The 18483-nt window shown below is 37.1% G+C and overlaps 1 protein-coding gene across 2 annotated transcripts in view; it reads left to right on the top strand.

Annotated features, from left to right (window-relative positions):
- Nucleotides 1–18483, top strand: part of LOC106067169 (uncharacterized) — a 79523-nt gene that overhangs the window by 56896 nt on the left and 4144 nt on the right. For both annotated transcript variants that reach the window (XM_056015971.1, XM_056015970.1), the window contains 7 exons: nucleotides 1742–1966; nucleotides 3848–3988; nucleotides 4982–5206; nucleotides 11975–12118; nucleotides 12431–12451; nucleotides 12610–12834; nucleotides 17377–17517. In XM_056015971.1, coding sequence (XP_055871946.1) covers nucleotides 1742–1966; nucleotides 3848–3988; nucleotides 4982–5206; nucleotides 11975–12118; nucleotides 12431–12451; nucleotides 12610–12834; nucleotides 17377–17517 — 1122 coding nt within the window. The remainder of the gene's footprint in view (nucleotides 1–1741; nucleotides 1967–3847; nucleotides 3989–4981; nucleotides 5207–11974; nucleotides 12119–12430; nucleotides 12452–12609; nucleotides 12835–17376; nucleotides 17518–18483) is intronic.

Raw genomic sequence — 18483 nt, 5'->3', positions numbered from 1 at the left:
AATTTCGGCAGAAGACTATTCACACTTAATTAATGGAGCCCAAGCCACTGGTAGAAATTTGTAACCTTTCTTGACTACGCTCTTGGAATTACATGCCTGTATTTCGCTTTAGATTTTATATCGAAAAGGAAAGTTTTTTCGTCAAATCATCTGTTGAGGGGTTTTAAACTAAAAAATCTCTCGTTTTTTTTTTGTTTTGTTTTTAATTCAAAACCTCATTTAGCTACGATCATAGAATTTGGTGACTGTAGTTTGCTTTAAAATAATATTGAAGAGAGAGGTTTTCAACTCTAAACGCTCTGTAGGGGAATTTTAAACTCAAAACCATCTGGCGGGGTTTTAAACTTTAAAGAAAAAGCCATCTGGAGGAAGGGGATTTAAACTCAAAACCCCTTTGGCTACGCTCATAGCATTTTATAGTGTGTAATTTGCTTTTTTTTTATATTGAAGAGGTACTTTTTAGCTTCAAACCCCAACTGGAAGGGGGAGGGGGGTTAAACTCAAAACCCCTTTGGCTACGCTCATAGAATTTTGAGTGTGTAATTTGCTTTTTTTTATATTGAAGATGGGGTTATCGTAAAGTTTGGATGGGGTTTTAAAATCAAAATCTTCCTCAACTGTGCTGTTGGAATTTGGGGATTGTTGTTTGCATTTTTTTGTTTTGTTTTATAGAAGAGGGGGATTTAACTGCAAAAACCTCTGGTAGGGGGTTTAAAATTCAAAACCCCCTGTAGGGGGTTTTAAACTCAAAGCCCCCTGGTAGAGGGATTTGTATCTCAAAACTCCCTGATAGGGGGTTTTAAAATCTCAAAACCCCCTGGTAGGGGGTTTTAAACTCAAAACCCCCTGGTAGAGGGTTTTTAACTCAAAACTGCCTCGGCTGTGCTGTGGTAAGTGATGATTTAGTATTAAAATCTTACCTAAAATAAACAAAATGAAAGCAAAAATCAGTCACTTAATTCCGCCCCCCCCCCTGCGGGGGGTGGGATTTCATTTCGGGTTCGGGGGGGGGGTTGAACCCCAAGAACCCCCTCCCTGGCTACGCCCATGCTTGGACCGCTCCCAGACAGAGCTGCTGTTCAGACTGGCCATTAATTGCTGCCGTTAATTGCATTCGAGTTCCTCATGACCTAGGTAGATGTTTCCGTCTAATAATATTAATAAGGCTTGTCTTCGAGTCCGAAGAATAATGAGGAATACAGAATTTCATGTGGATACGCAGCCCCATCTATATATTTTGACACACTCAGGGCAAACACAATCATTGTCCGCCGGTGGTGATTAAGATTTTTCTTTTCGATGTCTGCGTCGGTCCTCGGCAGCGAATTTTCTTTTGGTCTCAAACGTGTATCCCGCGGCCTTTGTGATTGACCTCCAGCTGTCTCGTTCTGAGGCCGCATGTAACCAGGTGCTCTCTTAGATATATGTATGTTTTATATATTCTGTATATACTTTATTAATATAACGGTCACACTAGAGATGTCCCGGTGTGGCTTACGTGGTAGTAATGCTTCTCAGTGATGTAGGCCTACATTAATTTTGAAGAACATTGTGTAGAGCCCCCCTTTATTCTTAGATCAGCGTCAAGGTACCATCATAGAGTTGTGAGCTGAATAGAGGTATTGTAAACAAATAAGCTTTAAAACTCTACTTGTAGGTGTGTTGGGTGCTAATAAACTAAATATATTTGTGTCTATAAATGTATATAGATCTAATTTTGGTTAATTTGACTCTATTTCAGAGCTATGATCTCGATGGAGATGTCATTGTGTTGACTGACAGTAACTTTGAAGAGAGTGTTATGAATAGCTATGACGAGTGGTTCGTTGATTTTTACGACCCAATTTGTCTAGCTTGTCAAAAGTTTAATCCAGAATGGTCGTCTGCTGCCACTGCATTGAAGGGGAAGGTCAAGATGGGTAAATGTGATTTCACAATTAATCATGTCACAGCACAAAAATGTAATGTAAGTGGAAGTTGTTTGTTTTTTTATACTGTGTTACTTTTATCTACCTACACTCTTTTAAAATATAGCCTACTTTGAATGTATTAATAATGTGTTACTTTTATATCTACCTACACTCTTTTAAAATATAAATGTATTAATAATGTGTTACTTTTATATCTACCTACACTCTTTTAAAATATAAATTTATTAATAATGTGTTACTTTTATATCTACCTACACTCTTTTAAAATACAAATTTATTAATAATGTGTTACTTTTATATCTACCTACACTCTTTTAAAATATAAATTTATTAATAATGTGTTACTTTTATATCTACCTACACTTTTTTAAAATATACTTTGAATGTATTAATAATGTGTTACTTTTATTTACATACACTCTTTTAAAATATACTTTGAATGTATTAATAATGTGTTACTTTTATCTACCTACACTCTTTTAAAATATACTTTGAATGTATTAATAATGTGTTACTTTCATCTACCTACACTCTTTTAAGCTATACTTTGAATGTATTAATAATGTGTTACTTTTATCTACTTTTATCTACCTACACTCTTTTAAAATATAAATTTATTAATAATGTGTTACTTTTATATCTACCTACACTCTTTTAAAATATACTTTGAATGTATTAATAATGTGTTACTTTTATATCTACCTACACTTTTTTAAAATATACTTTGAATGTTTTATAATTTTCGGATGTTCCTTCAGAGTTGAAGATAATTACTTCCTAGTCCTAGTAGGACGACGGGGGATGGGAGCGGGCAGGGTTTGAACCCGGGACCATCGATGAATCTGAACGAGAGTCTAGCGTGCAAACCACACGACCAGGCAGCCATTAATAATGTGTTACTTTTATCTACCTACACTCTTTTAAACTATACTTTGAATGTATTAATAATGTGTTACTTTTATCTACCTACACTATTTTAAACTATACTTTGAATGTATTACTTTTATCTACCTACACTATTTTAAACTATACTTTGAATGTATTAATAATGTGTTACTTTTATCTACCTACACTATTTTAAACTATACTTTGAATGTATTAATAATGTGTTACTTTTATCTACCTACACTATTTTAAACTATACTTTGAATGTATTAATAATGTGTTACTTTTATCTACCTACACTATTTTAAACTATACTTTGAATGTATTAATAATGTGTTACTTTTATCTACCTACACTATTTTAAACTATACTTTGAATGTATTAATAATGTGTTACTTTTATCTACCTACACTATTTTAAACTATACTTTGAATGTATTAATAATGTGTTACTTTTATCTACCTACACTATTTTAAACTATACTTTGAATGTATTAATAATGTGTTACTTTTATCTACCTACACTATTTTAAACTATACTTTGAATGTATTAATAATGTGTTACTTTTATCTGCCTACACTATTTTAAACTATACTTTGAATGTATTAATAATGTGTTACGAATGCAAATGACATAACTATAACACTCTAGATCAGCAAGGGGGGGATACTTTTTGAGGAGTGGGCCAAAAAATTTAAAGAACAATTTTGGCGGTCCATAATTTTTTATAAGATACAGACTTTACTTTAAAAAAGAAGATGATTACGTCCTACGCGAATCAAGGATTTTGATTAAAAAAAAAAGAGGGGGGGGCGTTGTAAAAATTTTTCCTTTTTTTCAATCTAACATTCATTAGTTAAAATAAAATAATCACTATACATTGTATAAAGTAGGTATTCTCTTTTTAAAATTAAACAAAATTTTTTTTTTCTTGTTCTGTTTGCCTAGCAACTCAAATTGTGGTCTTCTGATAATGTAACTAAAATTGTGTTCGTCTTGTTATATGACTTCCACCCTTGTCAATGTTTCAGATCCGACAAACCCCCAGCGTCCTGGTTTGCAAGGAGGGTAAGAAAAGCCTAGACACGTTTTCATCGTATCAAGGTCTAGAACAATGTGAAACGTTTCTCACTGAGGCACTTCAGACCTACACAGGGACACAACCCCAGCAGGTAGAGTGGGACATAGAGCCAATCAGCAAATACTTTCTAGTTCTAGGAGATTTTCTGGACATGGCACAGTTTTGGTAAAGCATAACTGTTATGTAGTGTGTGTATATATGTGTTTCCAAGGTGACGACGAGAATAAGCAAACGATTGGTTGGTGACGTTGCTATGACGATGATAAAATTGCAAGTGCAAATGCGAAACGGCGATGAGAGAAAAGACGTGTTTTTTTTGTTGTGAACTAGATTTTGTTTAAATGTTTATATTAATTTATTTCATCATTATTAGATCTTTTTTTTTTTCAAGTTGAATCTGCGAATAATGTTTGAAAGGTTATAATGAGTTTTGTTCACAAGAAAAATTCGTTCAATTTATTTCGTATTGTTACGATCTCTCTTCCTACTCAGGCCTTCTGTAAACACTGCTAAAACTCAACACAACACATCAAGAACTTGACAACAAGGCTCCAAATAATCTGGTACTTTAATAATGAGTGAATAAGAAGATAACAGCCAATACTAGACAATTGGCATCAAACACATCAACAACTAAAATGTCACTCTGTACATCACCATACAAAACTCTACTGTCTCTCTTTCTGGACTTGTACATCAACACATGAGGACTCAACCAGGACCGACTTCATGGCCGACTAACAGTCCCGGTCTCGACACTCTCCGGTCTTGAACTGCCGCTTTCCTACACACTGTCTCACTCGTACACGCAGGCTTTCCATCACATGACCATAACATTGGTCATTTTTGCGTGTAATCGTGTAATCGTAGTACTGTCCCTTGTCCATGGCCCCGCTGACCTGAGTAATTCACGTGTATGTCAGCTGAGCCTATAGTTAACCCTATTGCGCCGCCAGTAGGGTCAAAACAGTATATCAAAAATTTAAAACGCCTAAACCAGTTTAGTTGAGTAAGCTGCTTCCACACAAACTTTGTAACCTTGTTTTCATATCTAAAGATATTGTAGTTTTCGTCTAATTTTCAGAGCTATGATCTGGATGGAGATGTCTTTGTGTTGACTGACAGTAACTTTGAAGAGAGTGTTATGAACAGCTATGACGAGTGGTTCGTTGATTTTTACGACCCAAATAATTTAGCTTGTCAAAGCTTTAATCCAAAATGGTCGTCTGCTGCCACTACATTGAAGGGGAAGGTCAAGATGGGTAAATGTGATTTTACACGTAATCCTGCCACAGCACAAAGATGTAATGTAAGTGGAAGTTGTTTTTTTTTTATACTTGTGTTAATCTTATCTACCTACTCTCTTTTAAACTATACTTTGAATATATTAATAAAGTGTTGCGAATACAAATAACATAACAATAACACTCTAGATCAGTAAAAGGGGGGGGGGGACTTTTTGAGAAGTGAGCAAAACAAAAAGAAACAATTTAGGGGGGACATAATTTGTATTTAAGAAAATACAGAAATGTAGTATCTTCTTATAAAAGACATACTGAACATTAAGACCTATCTGTTTAAAACTTTTTTAGATATATTATCATTTTAGCAGTCGTGTTTGTAATGTTATTACATCGCCTTGAGCCTACATTTTGTTTGTTAACAGCGCTTTATAAATAAAATTATTACTGTTGTAACTCCAAGGCAGACACTCAACGAAAGTCAGGACGTAATAATAAACGATGAATTTATTATAAGCATCAACAAATAGTTAGACTTGGACTTCCGCTATCAAGTCACAGGGAGTAATGTCTTAAGTTCTAAGAGTCCTACTTAATACCAGAACAGCAGAACAGACCACCGACACACCTCCCACAGGACAGAACTTAGCCCCAGAGTGTTCAGACTCCCATAACCTTAGCCGGATCTACAACAGTCCCTCCTCCTCTCTAAACACGTCTTCCACTACTTGTGTTGAATGGCGCTCTGATGCGCACCATCAGTGTGGCTCGGGAATGGAGTTATAACAATACGCTACTTCAACAAAGAAGATGATAACGTCCTACGCGTCATGCATCTATTCATGCATGTTAACCAACTTAAATTCTGCCAAGTCATTGGTTTTCCTGTCTGATTCAGACTACCCATTCCATGCTCTAATAGCACTAGGGAAGGAGGAACACTTGTACTAATTTGTCCTAGCATATGGAACTAGGAATGCGCCTTCATCTTTGTGTCTTACTGAGTATTACGTTAGATTTGGTTCTTGTATTTGAATATTATGGTTCATCAAATTTAATGATATAAAAAAAATAATTAATGCGACGGATGAAGCTACGTGTATTTTGATGATGGTTCTTGTTAGTTTGGTTCAGCTTCGAACGTAGCTATTACTGAAATCGAACTGAGTAAGTTCATCTGTCCATTTACTTCTTATTTATTTTTTAAGCGTCTCACAAATCTAATATGACATGAATTTGGCACATATCCTTCTATTCTTGATGTAACATATAGGTAGACCTACTTTCGAAATTCTTAGACTATTCACAAATGTATTTTAAAATATTTGGCCTTTCTATTGCTCTCTTTAAACTATCCAGTAACAGAATAAGTTTCATCGATGTCTTTTATAAGTAATACCAATAAACATCGTTTTGTTTTCGTCAGTACAACTTGATCAGAACTTAAAGTTTCTTATATTTGCTATGATCGACATTTTATGTTCACCTGTTGCGCCTTTTATAGTTTTTTTTTTAGATAAACTTACAGTTTTAAAATCATTTTTATTATCTGAATATAACACTCTGGTAACTAGAATTATGTTTCCACCATAAAATCCTTTTTAAAACAATAATGTAAGTTACAATAATTTTTTTCTTTCGTTACCAAAGTTAGATGTTTACAGAGTATTACATTTGTAAGTGATATATCCTGGTATATTATTAAAGTTCTTATAAACAGCCACGTTTCTGTGTAAAAGAGAAACAGAGGTTTGTCTTTAACTTTAAGAAGGAAAAAAAAGTACTTCCACTGATCTTAAGAAACACATTTAGAATCAACACTATGTTTTGTTTTATTCGACATCTGAAAGTTCATATGATTTACGAACATGTTAGCATACAATTTTAAAAAAAATGAAGTACCCATTTCAGACACAGATCTATGGGGCTGAGAAAACCTAGGGGCCCTGGCGAGTATCACAACAGGGTCAAGAACATTTGTATGACTGGCTCACTGTGACAAAAGATTCTCTTTTTCTCGCCCCCCCCATCCCTAAGGTGCGTGGCCTAGGGTGGTTGCCCCACTCGTAACCTCCTCCGGTTGCCTGTGTATCGGGTAGAATAATGCAGATGGTTTAAAGGTCTTCCATTCATTCGCTTAACCAGGATTCTTTCTAGAGGGGTCAGGAATAGGGCGGTGAGAAAATGCCCCATAGTTTTTACAAAGCATATATCAACTCACTCTGTCTGTCTGGTAAAAAGTTCAATCATGTTTTTTCTCCCATTTTCCATTCTCGGATCAAGTTGAAACTTTGTACAAGTATTTATTGCACCTGACAGGACATGAATCAGAATATAAAGAAAACGTTAATTAATTTTTGGTGAATAATTGTTAGTACCAGGTGACCTAGCCTCGCTCGGAGGAATAATCTATTAACGAAAAATATTTACCCAAACTTATATTGTTAATGAAGAAAATGAGCGATCTGGTAGAGGACTATCAATCTGAAGTGTTGCTTTTGTGTTCTTTTAGTTCTAAATGACATTGTACATACCATACATGGCAATTCGAATAAAAAATCTACCTGTAGTCTCGAAAAACAAATCTCACATTGAATCTTTTGCGTTAAACTATTGGCCTATTATTGGCTTGGTAGAAAGTGACTTCTCAAAGGATTACGTTCAGAATTTAACTTTGCAATTAATATATCAATTATGGCTTTAGTAGGAAACATCAAGTGATACAAAATCTCTACGTTATTTGGGTAAAACATACACTTTGTAACAAACTAAAATGGCGCATTTTTTCCTTTAGAGACTTAAAAACATCGCGTTTCCGTTCGAGCACCTCTGTGATGCCGAACATCTTTAAGCTCACTAAAAAGCCTTTGGCAGATTTTAGAGCCTCATACGGGATACGTGCCCTGCCCAGCGTGACTGTCGAGAAGTTCATATCGGTGTTCGCTAGAACATCGCTGTTTGTAGTGCAGTCTTGCCAATGCATGTCCTTGATGGTGTGCAAACATCTTTGGTGAAAGCGTTCAAGAAGTCTTAGTTGCTTTCTGTCAAGCACCCATGTCTAAGATCCACATAGAGAAGTAAAGAGAACCACTGCTTGGTAGACACTGATTTTTTAGGCAGACGGAACGATTTATATTGCCACACTCTTGCATGGAGGCGTCCAAAAGTATTACTGGCCCTGATCAAACGTTTATCAACCTCCCTTAAAGACTATCAATCTGAAGAGTTGCTTTTTCGTTCTCTTAGTTCTTCTCAATGTAGTTGTACATGACAATTAGAATAGAAAGTCACTCAAGTCCCCCCCCCCCAACAGTGTAGAAAAACCGCAGCTCACGTCGTATCGTTTTACATTGCATCTTTTGCGTAAAACTATTTGGCTATTATTGGCTTAGAAGAAAGTTTTTGCAGTGTAACTTCTAAACTCGTTACGTTCAGAATTTAATATTGCAATTAGTATATTCATTATGACTTTAGTACAAAGCATCAAGTGATACAAAATCTCTACGTTATAAGGTAAACGTGCACCTTGTAACAAAGTAAAATAGCCCAGCGTGACGGTCGGACTATAAGTTCATACCATTTTGCAAAAACATCACTGTTTGTAGTGCGGTCTTGCCAACGTATTTCCATGATTGTGTGCAAATATCTTTGGTGAAGGCGTTCAAGAAGTCTTAGTTGCTTTTTATAAAGTACCCATGTCTCAGACCCACAAAGAGGCGTTGAGACAACCACTGTTTGGTAGACACTGATTTTTGTAGGCAGGCGGAGCGATTTATTTCACCACACTCTCGCTTGGAGGCGTCCAAAAGCACGACTAACCCTGATCACAAATCAACCTCCCTTTAAAGCAATGCGTCATTTGATACTATGGTTCCCAGATATGTGAAGTTGTCTACCACGGCAACACAATTGCAGACTCTTTGGCCCACTAGGGAGGGCAAATTCCACCCACTGATCAGGCTGTAAGCTTTCATCAAGCCCTGGCTATAATACAAAAAACAGAAATGGAAAAGTGGTTTGAGTGCTGGGACAAGTCCCAAAAAGCCCGTGGAGTCTGGGAGCGCATGAGGCGCCCTGACCGCACTTCCCCGTGGTGGAGGCTGTCCTGGCCTGAGCAAGCTATTATAGCACAGTGCAGGACAGGCCACTGTCCTGTTGGCTCATATTTCTCGGGCTATGGCCAAATTTTGACTCACGGTGCCCCTGCTGCGGGGAAGAAGAGGAAACCGTGCCTCATATTCTGTTTGACTGCCCCAGACTTGCTGATCTCCGTCTCGACCCAAAATTCTCGACCTGTATGGCAACATTTATGCACTACGCAAGACAGGAGGGTTTCTGTTCAGGGCTTTTGCAAAGAGAGGATTTGAGCCTCTTAAGCCCTCACTCTAATGGAGTTTGATGATGATCACGTTAATCTTTGGGGCTGTTTAGATTTATTGGGGTATTTCTGGAACATGACTTCCGTTTTACAGAGGTCTAAGGTTAAACCAAAGTAGGCGGCAGCGTGATGAAAATTCGTTGACCGCGAGCTGGATATCATTAGGGCCGGCTATTGGTCACTGCAACCTATGCGACCGCAGTGTGCCCGGATTTTTCATAAGCTCCGCGCTAATTCTAGGTGTAAATTCTTTAATTAAGCCATTGTAACTTACAACAGGGCTCCCGGAAATCTCATGAAATTGCAAAATATACTATCAGTCTGGCAATCTCCTGAGATCATTGAAATCTCCTGAAAACTCATAAAAAATGTACTGAAAATAGAAAACTTTGTCATTTTGGGGTGTCAATCAATATGATAAACGGCAATCCTGCGCGCGATAAAACAAAACGGCATTGTCAGCTTTCATTTAGTAAAAATGTAATACAAAGACAAATTTATTTTCTAATACAAAATTTTAATTTCACTTATTATCCTTATCCCTACCGTGACTGAGCCGCTCGCAATCCATTTCACATATGGCCCCGCAAATATTAGGGCCGGCCCTGGGTATCATGTTCAGTGTGTGCAAGTAAGGAGTAGAAAAGCTGTGTTATGACCATTTCCTGTGTTTTGGTATGGGACAGTAGACTTCGAAGTTTAAACACATTGCAAAAATTCACCAGCAAAATAACAAAGTAAAAGCTACTTACGGGTCTACGCAATTTAAAGTGTAAACAATTTATAAAGCCTTTAAAACACAATAACTAATCATGCATCGACATAGTTTCATAATAGATCAATCTACAATAAGACAGTGCGCAAATGTTTAATTACGCCAATGGATTCATTAAAACATGTTCTTGTTTGCGAAGAAAATGTCTTAATGTACTGCTGTGAGCCTAGTGACGTAAGCGGTGTCAAATCTAGCCAAAATTAATTTTTCGATAATGAGACATTTTCAAACCGATATAACTGTTGACCTCGAGTTTTCCCGATGTGGCAAATGAGTTGAGAATTTTTCTCTCACTAATATGCATATACCTTGAAATTTTAAAGAAAATCGTTAGATCCGTCGTCGAAATAAAATTTATATATATAAATACAAACAAACAAGAATTGCTCACTTAAGAGTATAGGATGTTTGTTATCGAAATAAGGAGAATAAATGATACTTAATGGGAGATGTGGATGTATATATAAATTTAAAACTAGTACTACGTTTTGACACGTATTTTTTTCCTATTTTACCATTCTCTGATCAAGTAGAAATTTTGCATTATTATTCATAGTCGATGGTAATACACCAATCAATCTAAAAAATTACCAATTAGTAAATAGTACTAATGGATTCATTTTGTTTTATATAGAGGAAAGAGAGCTAAACCCTGCCATTTTCAGATAAGCGGCCGTAATTACATGATCTTTTCAGTAGATAAGCTTTGATGTTTTTTTTTAAATTAATTTGTTTTCTCTATTGCTTGTTTACTCTAACATCATGAATTTAAAAAAAAATTGCTTTAAAAATGTATAAAAGAAGGTGTGTATCAGGTCATGCTTTTATATTAACTAAATCCTTTTTTTTTTTACAATACCTCTATTTACGGCTCTACCGATTTTGCTACATACATAAATTAACGTTTTGCACCCTGGTTTCCTGCACACATAGAGTTACAGAATGATCAAAGTATAATAAAGTCAGTTTGATTTTCATATACCTGTACAATGCTCATGTAGTTTTCCAGAAATAGGGTGTTGGGGGTCAGGGATATCTGATATTGTGTTGATTGTTCTGGAGTAGAGGATACTTGTATCATTTTTGTCTTTAGGGGGTTCATTGGTTAGGTAGTATGTCTTTGATAATATTTCAATTACTATTATTATATTTTTAGGTTAATCACTTTTCAATTGTTTATGATTTAATACTTGTGAATTATGATAACTTACAAATAAAAACATATAAGAAAAAAAAAGCCCACAAAAGAGGCAAGATGGCCCATAAAAGAGGCACATAAAGCCCAAAAAGAGGCAAAGAAAAGAGGCCTAAGGCCCAAGGATTCCTATGATGATAAAGCTAAAACTGAATAGCGCAAATTCTGAGGTTTCCTTAAAAAAGTCAGTAGATGTATACAATCACTTAACAAGGATTTTTTTTTCTCGATTGGAAAAAAAAAAGGGGGGGGGAATGTTCCTTTTTTTTTCAATCTAACATTCATTTGTTATTATTAAATGAAAAATAATCACTATAAATTGTATAAAGGAGGTATTGTCTTTTTGAAAAGTTATTAAAATATTTTTCTTGTTCTCTTTGGCTAGCAACTCAAAACTTGTGGTCGTTTGATAATGTAAATAATGTCACTAAAATTTTGCTTCTGTGGTAATAGGACTAATACCCTTGTCAATGTTTCCCATTTGGCAGATCCAACACATCCCAAGCGTCCTGCATTGCAATCTGGGTAAGAAAAGTCTAGACATGTTTTCATATTATCAAGGTATCGAACAATGTGAATATATTCTCAATCGGGTACTTAACACCTATGGAAGAACACCTCAACACCAACAGGTAGAGTGGAAAATAGACGAATCGCAAATACTTTCTATTTCTATGAGATTTCTTGAAATGGCACAGTTTTAGTAAAGGCTAACTGTTATTGAAAGGGTATGTGTGTGTTTGTGTGTGTTTCCAATGTGAAAAAAAAAGAAGCAAGAGATTAGTGAGGATGATGAAATTACAATAGTGTCTAGCGTAATGCACATGTGAAACGGGCGACGGTCTAGAGACAAGAGAGAGAAAAGACGTGTTTTTTGTTGTTAGCTAGATTTTTTAAAATATCCATTTATTTCATTACTTTTAGATCTATTTATTCTATTTCAGTTTGAATCAGCGAATATAAAGGTTAGATTGAGTTTTTGTTCACTAGAGAAATTTGTTAAAGTTTTTTTTAAAGCTAATTTATCAAAAATATATTACGTTTACACCAGTTTAGTTGATTTCACACATGTTTTTTATATGTAAAGACATTGTAGTTTTCATCGAATTTAACTCTATTTCAGAGCTATGATCTCGATGGAGATGTCATTGTGTTGACTGACAGTAACTTTGAAGAGAGTGTTATGAATAGTGATGACGAGTGGTTCGTTGATTTTTACAACCCAAATTGTATACCTTGTCAAAAGTTTAATCCAGAATGGTCGTCTGCTGCCACTGCATTGAAGGGGAAGGTCAAGATGGGTAAATGTGATATCACAATTAATCATGTCACAGCACAAAAATGTAATGTAAGTAGAAGTTACTTTTATATCTACCTACACTCTTTTAGAATATACTTTGAATGTATTGTTACGTATTTCTGAATCTTCTGGCTAGATGTATTAGTAGGCACACAAATAAAAACACAGCAAAGAACTTGACGACTAAACTTTCAGTTTCATATAACTTTAATGACTATTAACTCTAACAATTCGTTACTGTAACATGTAGCGTAGAAGACTGTACAATATCTGTCAGTTTACAGTTAGCTATACTTCGTTGCAATTCATCTCTTCACTTCGTTGCAATTCATCTCTTCTCAACTTTCCTCGAGCCGTATTCCACAGAACAGACCAACGACACACTTCCCAGTGTCGCTCCAGGTCTCCTAAAGCTGAACCAAGTCGTAACAGACCAACGACACACTTCCCAGTGTCGCTCCAGGTCTCCCAAAGCTGAACCAAGTCGTACTCTAGTCTACCACATCAGAGCCGCACACGTCTTACATCGACTGTATCGACTGTAACGGCTCAAGTCCACTGTAGTTCGCTGTATAGACTTTAACGACAGTAGTCCACTCCAGTTAACTCTACCCTAGTTAACTTGCATCGAGTCGTACACATTTCTCTTCCACAGAGCCGCACACGTCTTACATAGTCTGTATCGACTGTAACGGCTCACTCACGACTCCATACGACTGACTTTCACATTAACTCTCTGGCTTATATAGAGTCCCTAATCGCTTGTCCAAAGTTGCACAAACACGGCTAGTATTCTCTGAAATAACACGTGAGGAAACGTCACATCCTGTCTCTATTTATACACGTAGATTCCAGAAAACACTCGATGCAGTGTCATCAAGTCGGGGTCACACGTAGTGACCTTTATCTGTCACTGTTCATTAGTAATTGTCCCCCTACTTAGATCTGTTCGTCCCCTGGAACAACACGTGTGGACACGTCACATCCTGTCTTTGTTTGCACATGTAGATTCCAGGGAACACTAGTTGCTGTGTCATCTCGCCGGGGTCATACGTTGACCTCTACCTATCACTGTTCATTTGTAACACTGCCCCCTTCTTAGATCTGTTCGTCCCGAACAGATTCTACTTCATCACGATACTGATGAAATCGATCGACGATCAATTAGGAAGCTTTGGTGGTTGCCCCCTTCTTAGAGATGTTCTTTCAATCTGGCCGTTGTCCATCTTCTTTCCATAGAAGAATGGGAGCCAAATCCTCATTTTTCAGCAGGTCCTCACAAATGTTTTCATCAATCTTGGTATGGAAACATCGATCTTCAGATGACGACATTGGGCACTCTTGTCGAGAAAATTCATCAGCATTCTAACGAGTTCGTGCTTCACTGGCTGAGTTTTACATTCTCCAGCATCTTTTTACAGAGCTTCTTCAGAGATACACAGGTTCATCACAGTACAGCAATATTCACATGTTCTTCTTACAACAGCAACTGACTTTGGGTTTGTACGATGTCTGTTGGGTTGATCTTCTTGTACAGTTTTATTTGTACAGTTCTATCTCAGATGGTTACTCACTTCACAGTTCTGGCATCTTACACTAGTTCTGTCCTTCTTGCTTCTGACTTGATTATCGTTCTTCTAAAACCTCTGTTATACTTCATCAAACCTATTCTAATGAGGAATGTTCTTAGATTATTCTTTAGTGGCTTCACACTTTCAACTGATTCGTAAGGCTTTCTTCTTTGGTTTATGGTCCCGGACAGAATCTTTCTAAAATAATGGGCTGTGGAGTTTCATTAGTGCAGGTGGGGGGTTCTATCAGTGGGAGAAGTGGTGGGCTTGTTTTCTAACAACTTGGGCTATGGAGTTTCATAAATGCAGGTGGGGGTCTATCAGTGGGAGAAGGGGTGGGTTTGTATCTTGATCTTGTTGGAGCCATCCACGTTGCACTCTGCATATGTCGTTTTCTCCGCCTCCTCAATTTGATATTTCTTTGGTTGCGTTGATGTCGTTGTCGTTGTCTTGCTTTCCTGTCGATCAATGCTGATGGCAGCGACTTAGCACATAGGAAGGCATTGCATTTCATAGCTGTAGTCATCAAGACTGTTGATCTAACAAGTTGCTTCAGCATTATTCTTCGATGGGTGCTTTGCGAATGAGCTGCAAGTCCACTTGAAGGCAAGTTGTCAAACACGTCATCACCTTCATCCGAGTCTGGAGGACTCGACTGTGGGGCAGGTTGATAACATTCAACGTGCAAAGGTCCATCAACTTCAGCATCAGTTTCTATTGTAATTCCTTGACTATCACCAGGGCTTCTCACGCCTACCTTGATAGCTGTACAAGCTTCTGTTAAGTCTAGAGCTTGTTGGTGTATTTCTTGGCATTCACAGTCTTCTTGCATAGCTACGTACGTACAGTTCTTGTCAAACGCATGAGTGCAGTAATCAAGCTTCGAGTTCCTCTCGTAGACAATGGCTGATAGACAGAAGTCTTTAAGGCCCACAGCAACAGGCTTGGACGCAGACCCAACGTTGTCTTGATCTGTTTGGCTAGTTGAGGTACTCATATCAGGTATATCTATAGCTAAAGCTTCGGTCAAACTATAGGTCTCTTTTATTGTTTCTTCAGCGGTCTCATTCTGCTTTTCGTTGAAACAGAAACAGCTACCGTCTCTTTTCATTTCTTGTGGGCCACATTCGTTTGGTTTGCTATCACAGTCACAGACAGCACAACCATCACCAGCATCCCTATCGTAATTGTCTGTATCGCCACATACTTGGTTGGACAATTGTTCGCTGTTCATCAATGGTGTAGCTCTTTCATTTGTCGACTCAATCTGATACTGCTGAGTGTTCAGTAGCTCGTTCATCATGATTCTCGTTTGATCTTTTATTGTATCTGTTTGTTCTTCAGTCTTGTTGGGCGTGGTAGCTATTTGTTCATTCTCATTCATGACTTTAATCAACTGGTTAAATGAAGAAAATCTAGTGTTGATTTCTGATTCTATCTCCTTAATGCTCTCTTTCACCGAGTTCATTTTGTATTGCAAAGTTCTCAGGAGCTCCATCGTATTAGGTTTGATTTCAAATTGGCAAGTGTCTGGATTCTCATCTTCCTCCAACATGGCTTGTCTGAGACGTGCTGTTAGCGTTTCCTTATTTCCGTTAAGCTTTAGACCTCTTTCTCGAAGCTCATGTCTAAGTTCTTTCATGTCAAGTTCAATAAGAAGTTTGATGGAACACATTCTAGCCAGAAAGATCCCACTTCTGACACCAATTGTTACGTATTTCTGAATCTTCTGGCTAGATGTATTAGTAGGCACACAAATAAAAACACAGCAAAGAACTTGACGACTAAACTTTCAGTTTCATATAACTTTAATGACTATTAACTCTAACAATTCGTTACTGTAACATGTAGCGTAGAAGACTGTACAATATCTGTCAGTTTACAGTTAGCTATACTTCGTTGCAATTCATCTCTTCACTTCGTTGCAATTCATCTCTTCTCAACTTTCCTCGAGCCGTATTCCACAGAACAGACCAACGACACACTTCCCAGTGTCGCTCCAGGTCTCCTAAAGCTGAACCAAGTCGTAACAGACCAACGACACACTTCCCAGTGTCGCTCCAGGTCTCCCAAAGCTGAACCAAGTCGTACTCTAGTCTACCACATCAGAGCCGCACACGTCTTACATCGACTGTATCGACTGTAACGGCTCAAGTCCACTGTAGTTCGCTGTATAGACTTTAACGACAGTAGTCCACTCCAGTTAACTCTACCCTAGTTAACTTGCATCGAGTCGTACACATTTCTCTTCCACAGAGCCGCACACGTCTTACATAGTCTGTATCGACTGTAACGGCTCACTCACGACTCCATACGACTGACTTTCACATTAACTCTCTGGCTTATATAGAGTCCCTAATCGCTTGTCCAAAGTTGCACAAACACGGCTAGTATTCTCTGAAATAACACGTGAGGAAACGTCACATCCTGTCTCTATTTATACACGTAGATTCCAGAAAACACTCGATGCAGTGTCATCAAGTCGGGGTCACACGTAGTGACCTTTATCTGTCACTGTTCATTAGTAATTGTCCCCCTACTTAGATCTGTTCGTCCCCTGGAACAACACGTGTGGACACGTCACATCCTGTCTTTGTTTGCACATGTAGATTCCAGGGAACACTAGTTGCTGTGTCATCTCGCCGGGGTCATACGTTGACCTCTACCTATCACTGTTCATTTGTAACACTATTAATAATGTGTTACTTTTATCTACCTATACTATTTTAAACTATACTTTGAATGTATTAATAATGTGTTACTTTCATCTACCTACACTCTTTTAAACTATACTTTGAATGTATTAATAATGTGTTTCGAATGCAAATGACATAACAATAACACTCAAGTTCAGCAAGGGGGGGGGGAAGACTTTTTGAGGAGTGGGCCAAAAATTAAAGGAACAATTTTAGCGGCCATAATTTTATTTTAGAAAATACAGGGGAAAAAATGTGGTTGATAATGTAACTAAAATTGTGCTCGTCTGGTAATATGACTTCCACCCTTGTCAATGTTTCAGATCCGTCAAACCCCCAGCGTCCTGGTTTGCAAGGAGGGTAAGAAAAGCCTAGACACGTTTTCATCGTATCAAGGTCTAGAACAATGTGAAACGTTTCTCACTGAGGCACTTCAGACTTACACAGGGACACAACAACAGCAGGTAGAGTGGGACATAGAGCCAATCAGCAAACACTTTCTAGTTCTAGGAGATTTTCTGGAAATGGCACAGTTTTGATAAAGCATAACTGTCATGTAGTGTGTGTGTGTGTGTGTTTGTGTTTCCAAGGTGACGAAAAGAAGCAAGAGATTGGTAGGTGACTATGCAGTGATGATGATGAAACTACAAATAGTGTCTAGCGCAGTGGTTCCCAAACTTTTTTGTCTCGTAGACCCCTTGTCATGTTTTTTGGTTATCCGTAGACCCCCTGCTTAAGTTATATTGAATTTTTGAAAATTTTGTTTAAAATAATTTCTAGCCAGTGACACGAATAGTGAAAAGGTTTTTTAAACCTACATTTGAAGGTGAATTAATTTTTGAAAATAAATGTATTAACAAAATTCAAATTTAAACCATTATATAACAGTTAATATGTATCGTTACTATCACTAAACACATTTTTTAAAGGTTTGCAAGCTTACCATCCGTTACTATGGAGATTATTTTTCATATAGGGATTTGTTGTTTTATGAAGTAGTTCTTCAAAACATTAAATATTAATGTGCCTTAAGTATCACAGTAAAAGTTTTCACAAAGAGCAGTTTTTCGTGGATTTCTTGAGCCATAATAATTTGAATAAAAAAATACATCATTACCAGACAAAGCTGACTCTGCCAGCTGTATAGAGAAATTTGTTGTTTGCAGAAATATTTCATTTGCAAAGACGTATATAAGAAGAAAGAAAAATTTGACTATATTCCAACAGAGTTCAAGAATTTAGTGAACTCTTCTACAAATCCATTGCCCTAACAACCAATGAGTCAGAGTTTGCATGGATGGTTCTCAGAAAGCCACCACAAACAGAGGAGCTGGAATATTTATTGAATGTCCCAATGGAGAAAAAATAATTTAAAAATTAACCACAGAGAAGAAATAGGAGCACTGGAGCTAACAGTTACCATGCTAGCC

The sequence above is a fragment of the Biomphalaria glabrata genome, chromosome 17 (assembly GCF_947242115.1).
Source record: "Biomphalaria glabrata chromosome 17, xgBioGlab47.1, whole genome shotgun sequence".
NCBI lineage: Eukaryota > Metazoa > Mollusca > Gastropoda > Planorbidae > Biomphalaria > Biomphalaria glabrata.
The sequence above is the reverse complement of the archived record's forward strand: the minus strand, read 5'-3'. Positions and strand labels throughout refer to the sequence as shown.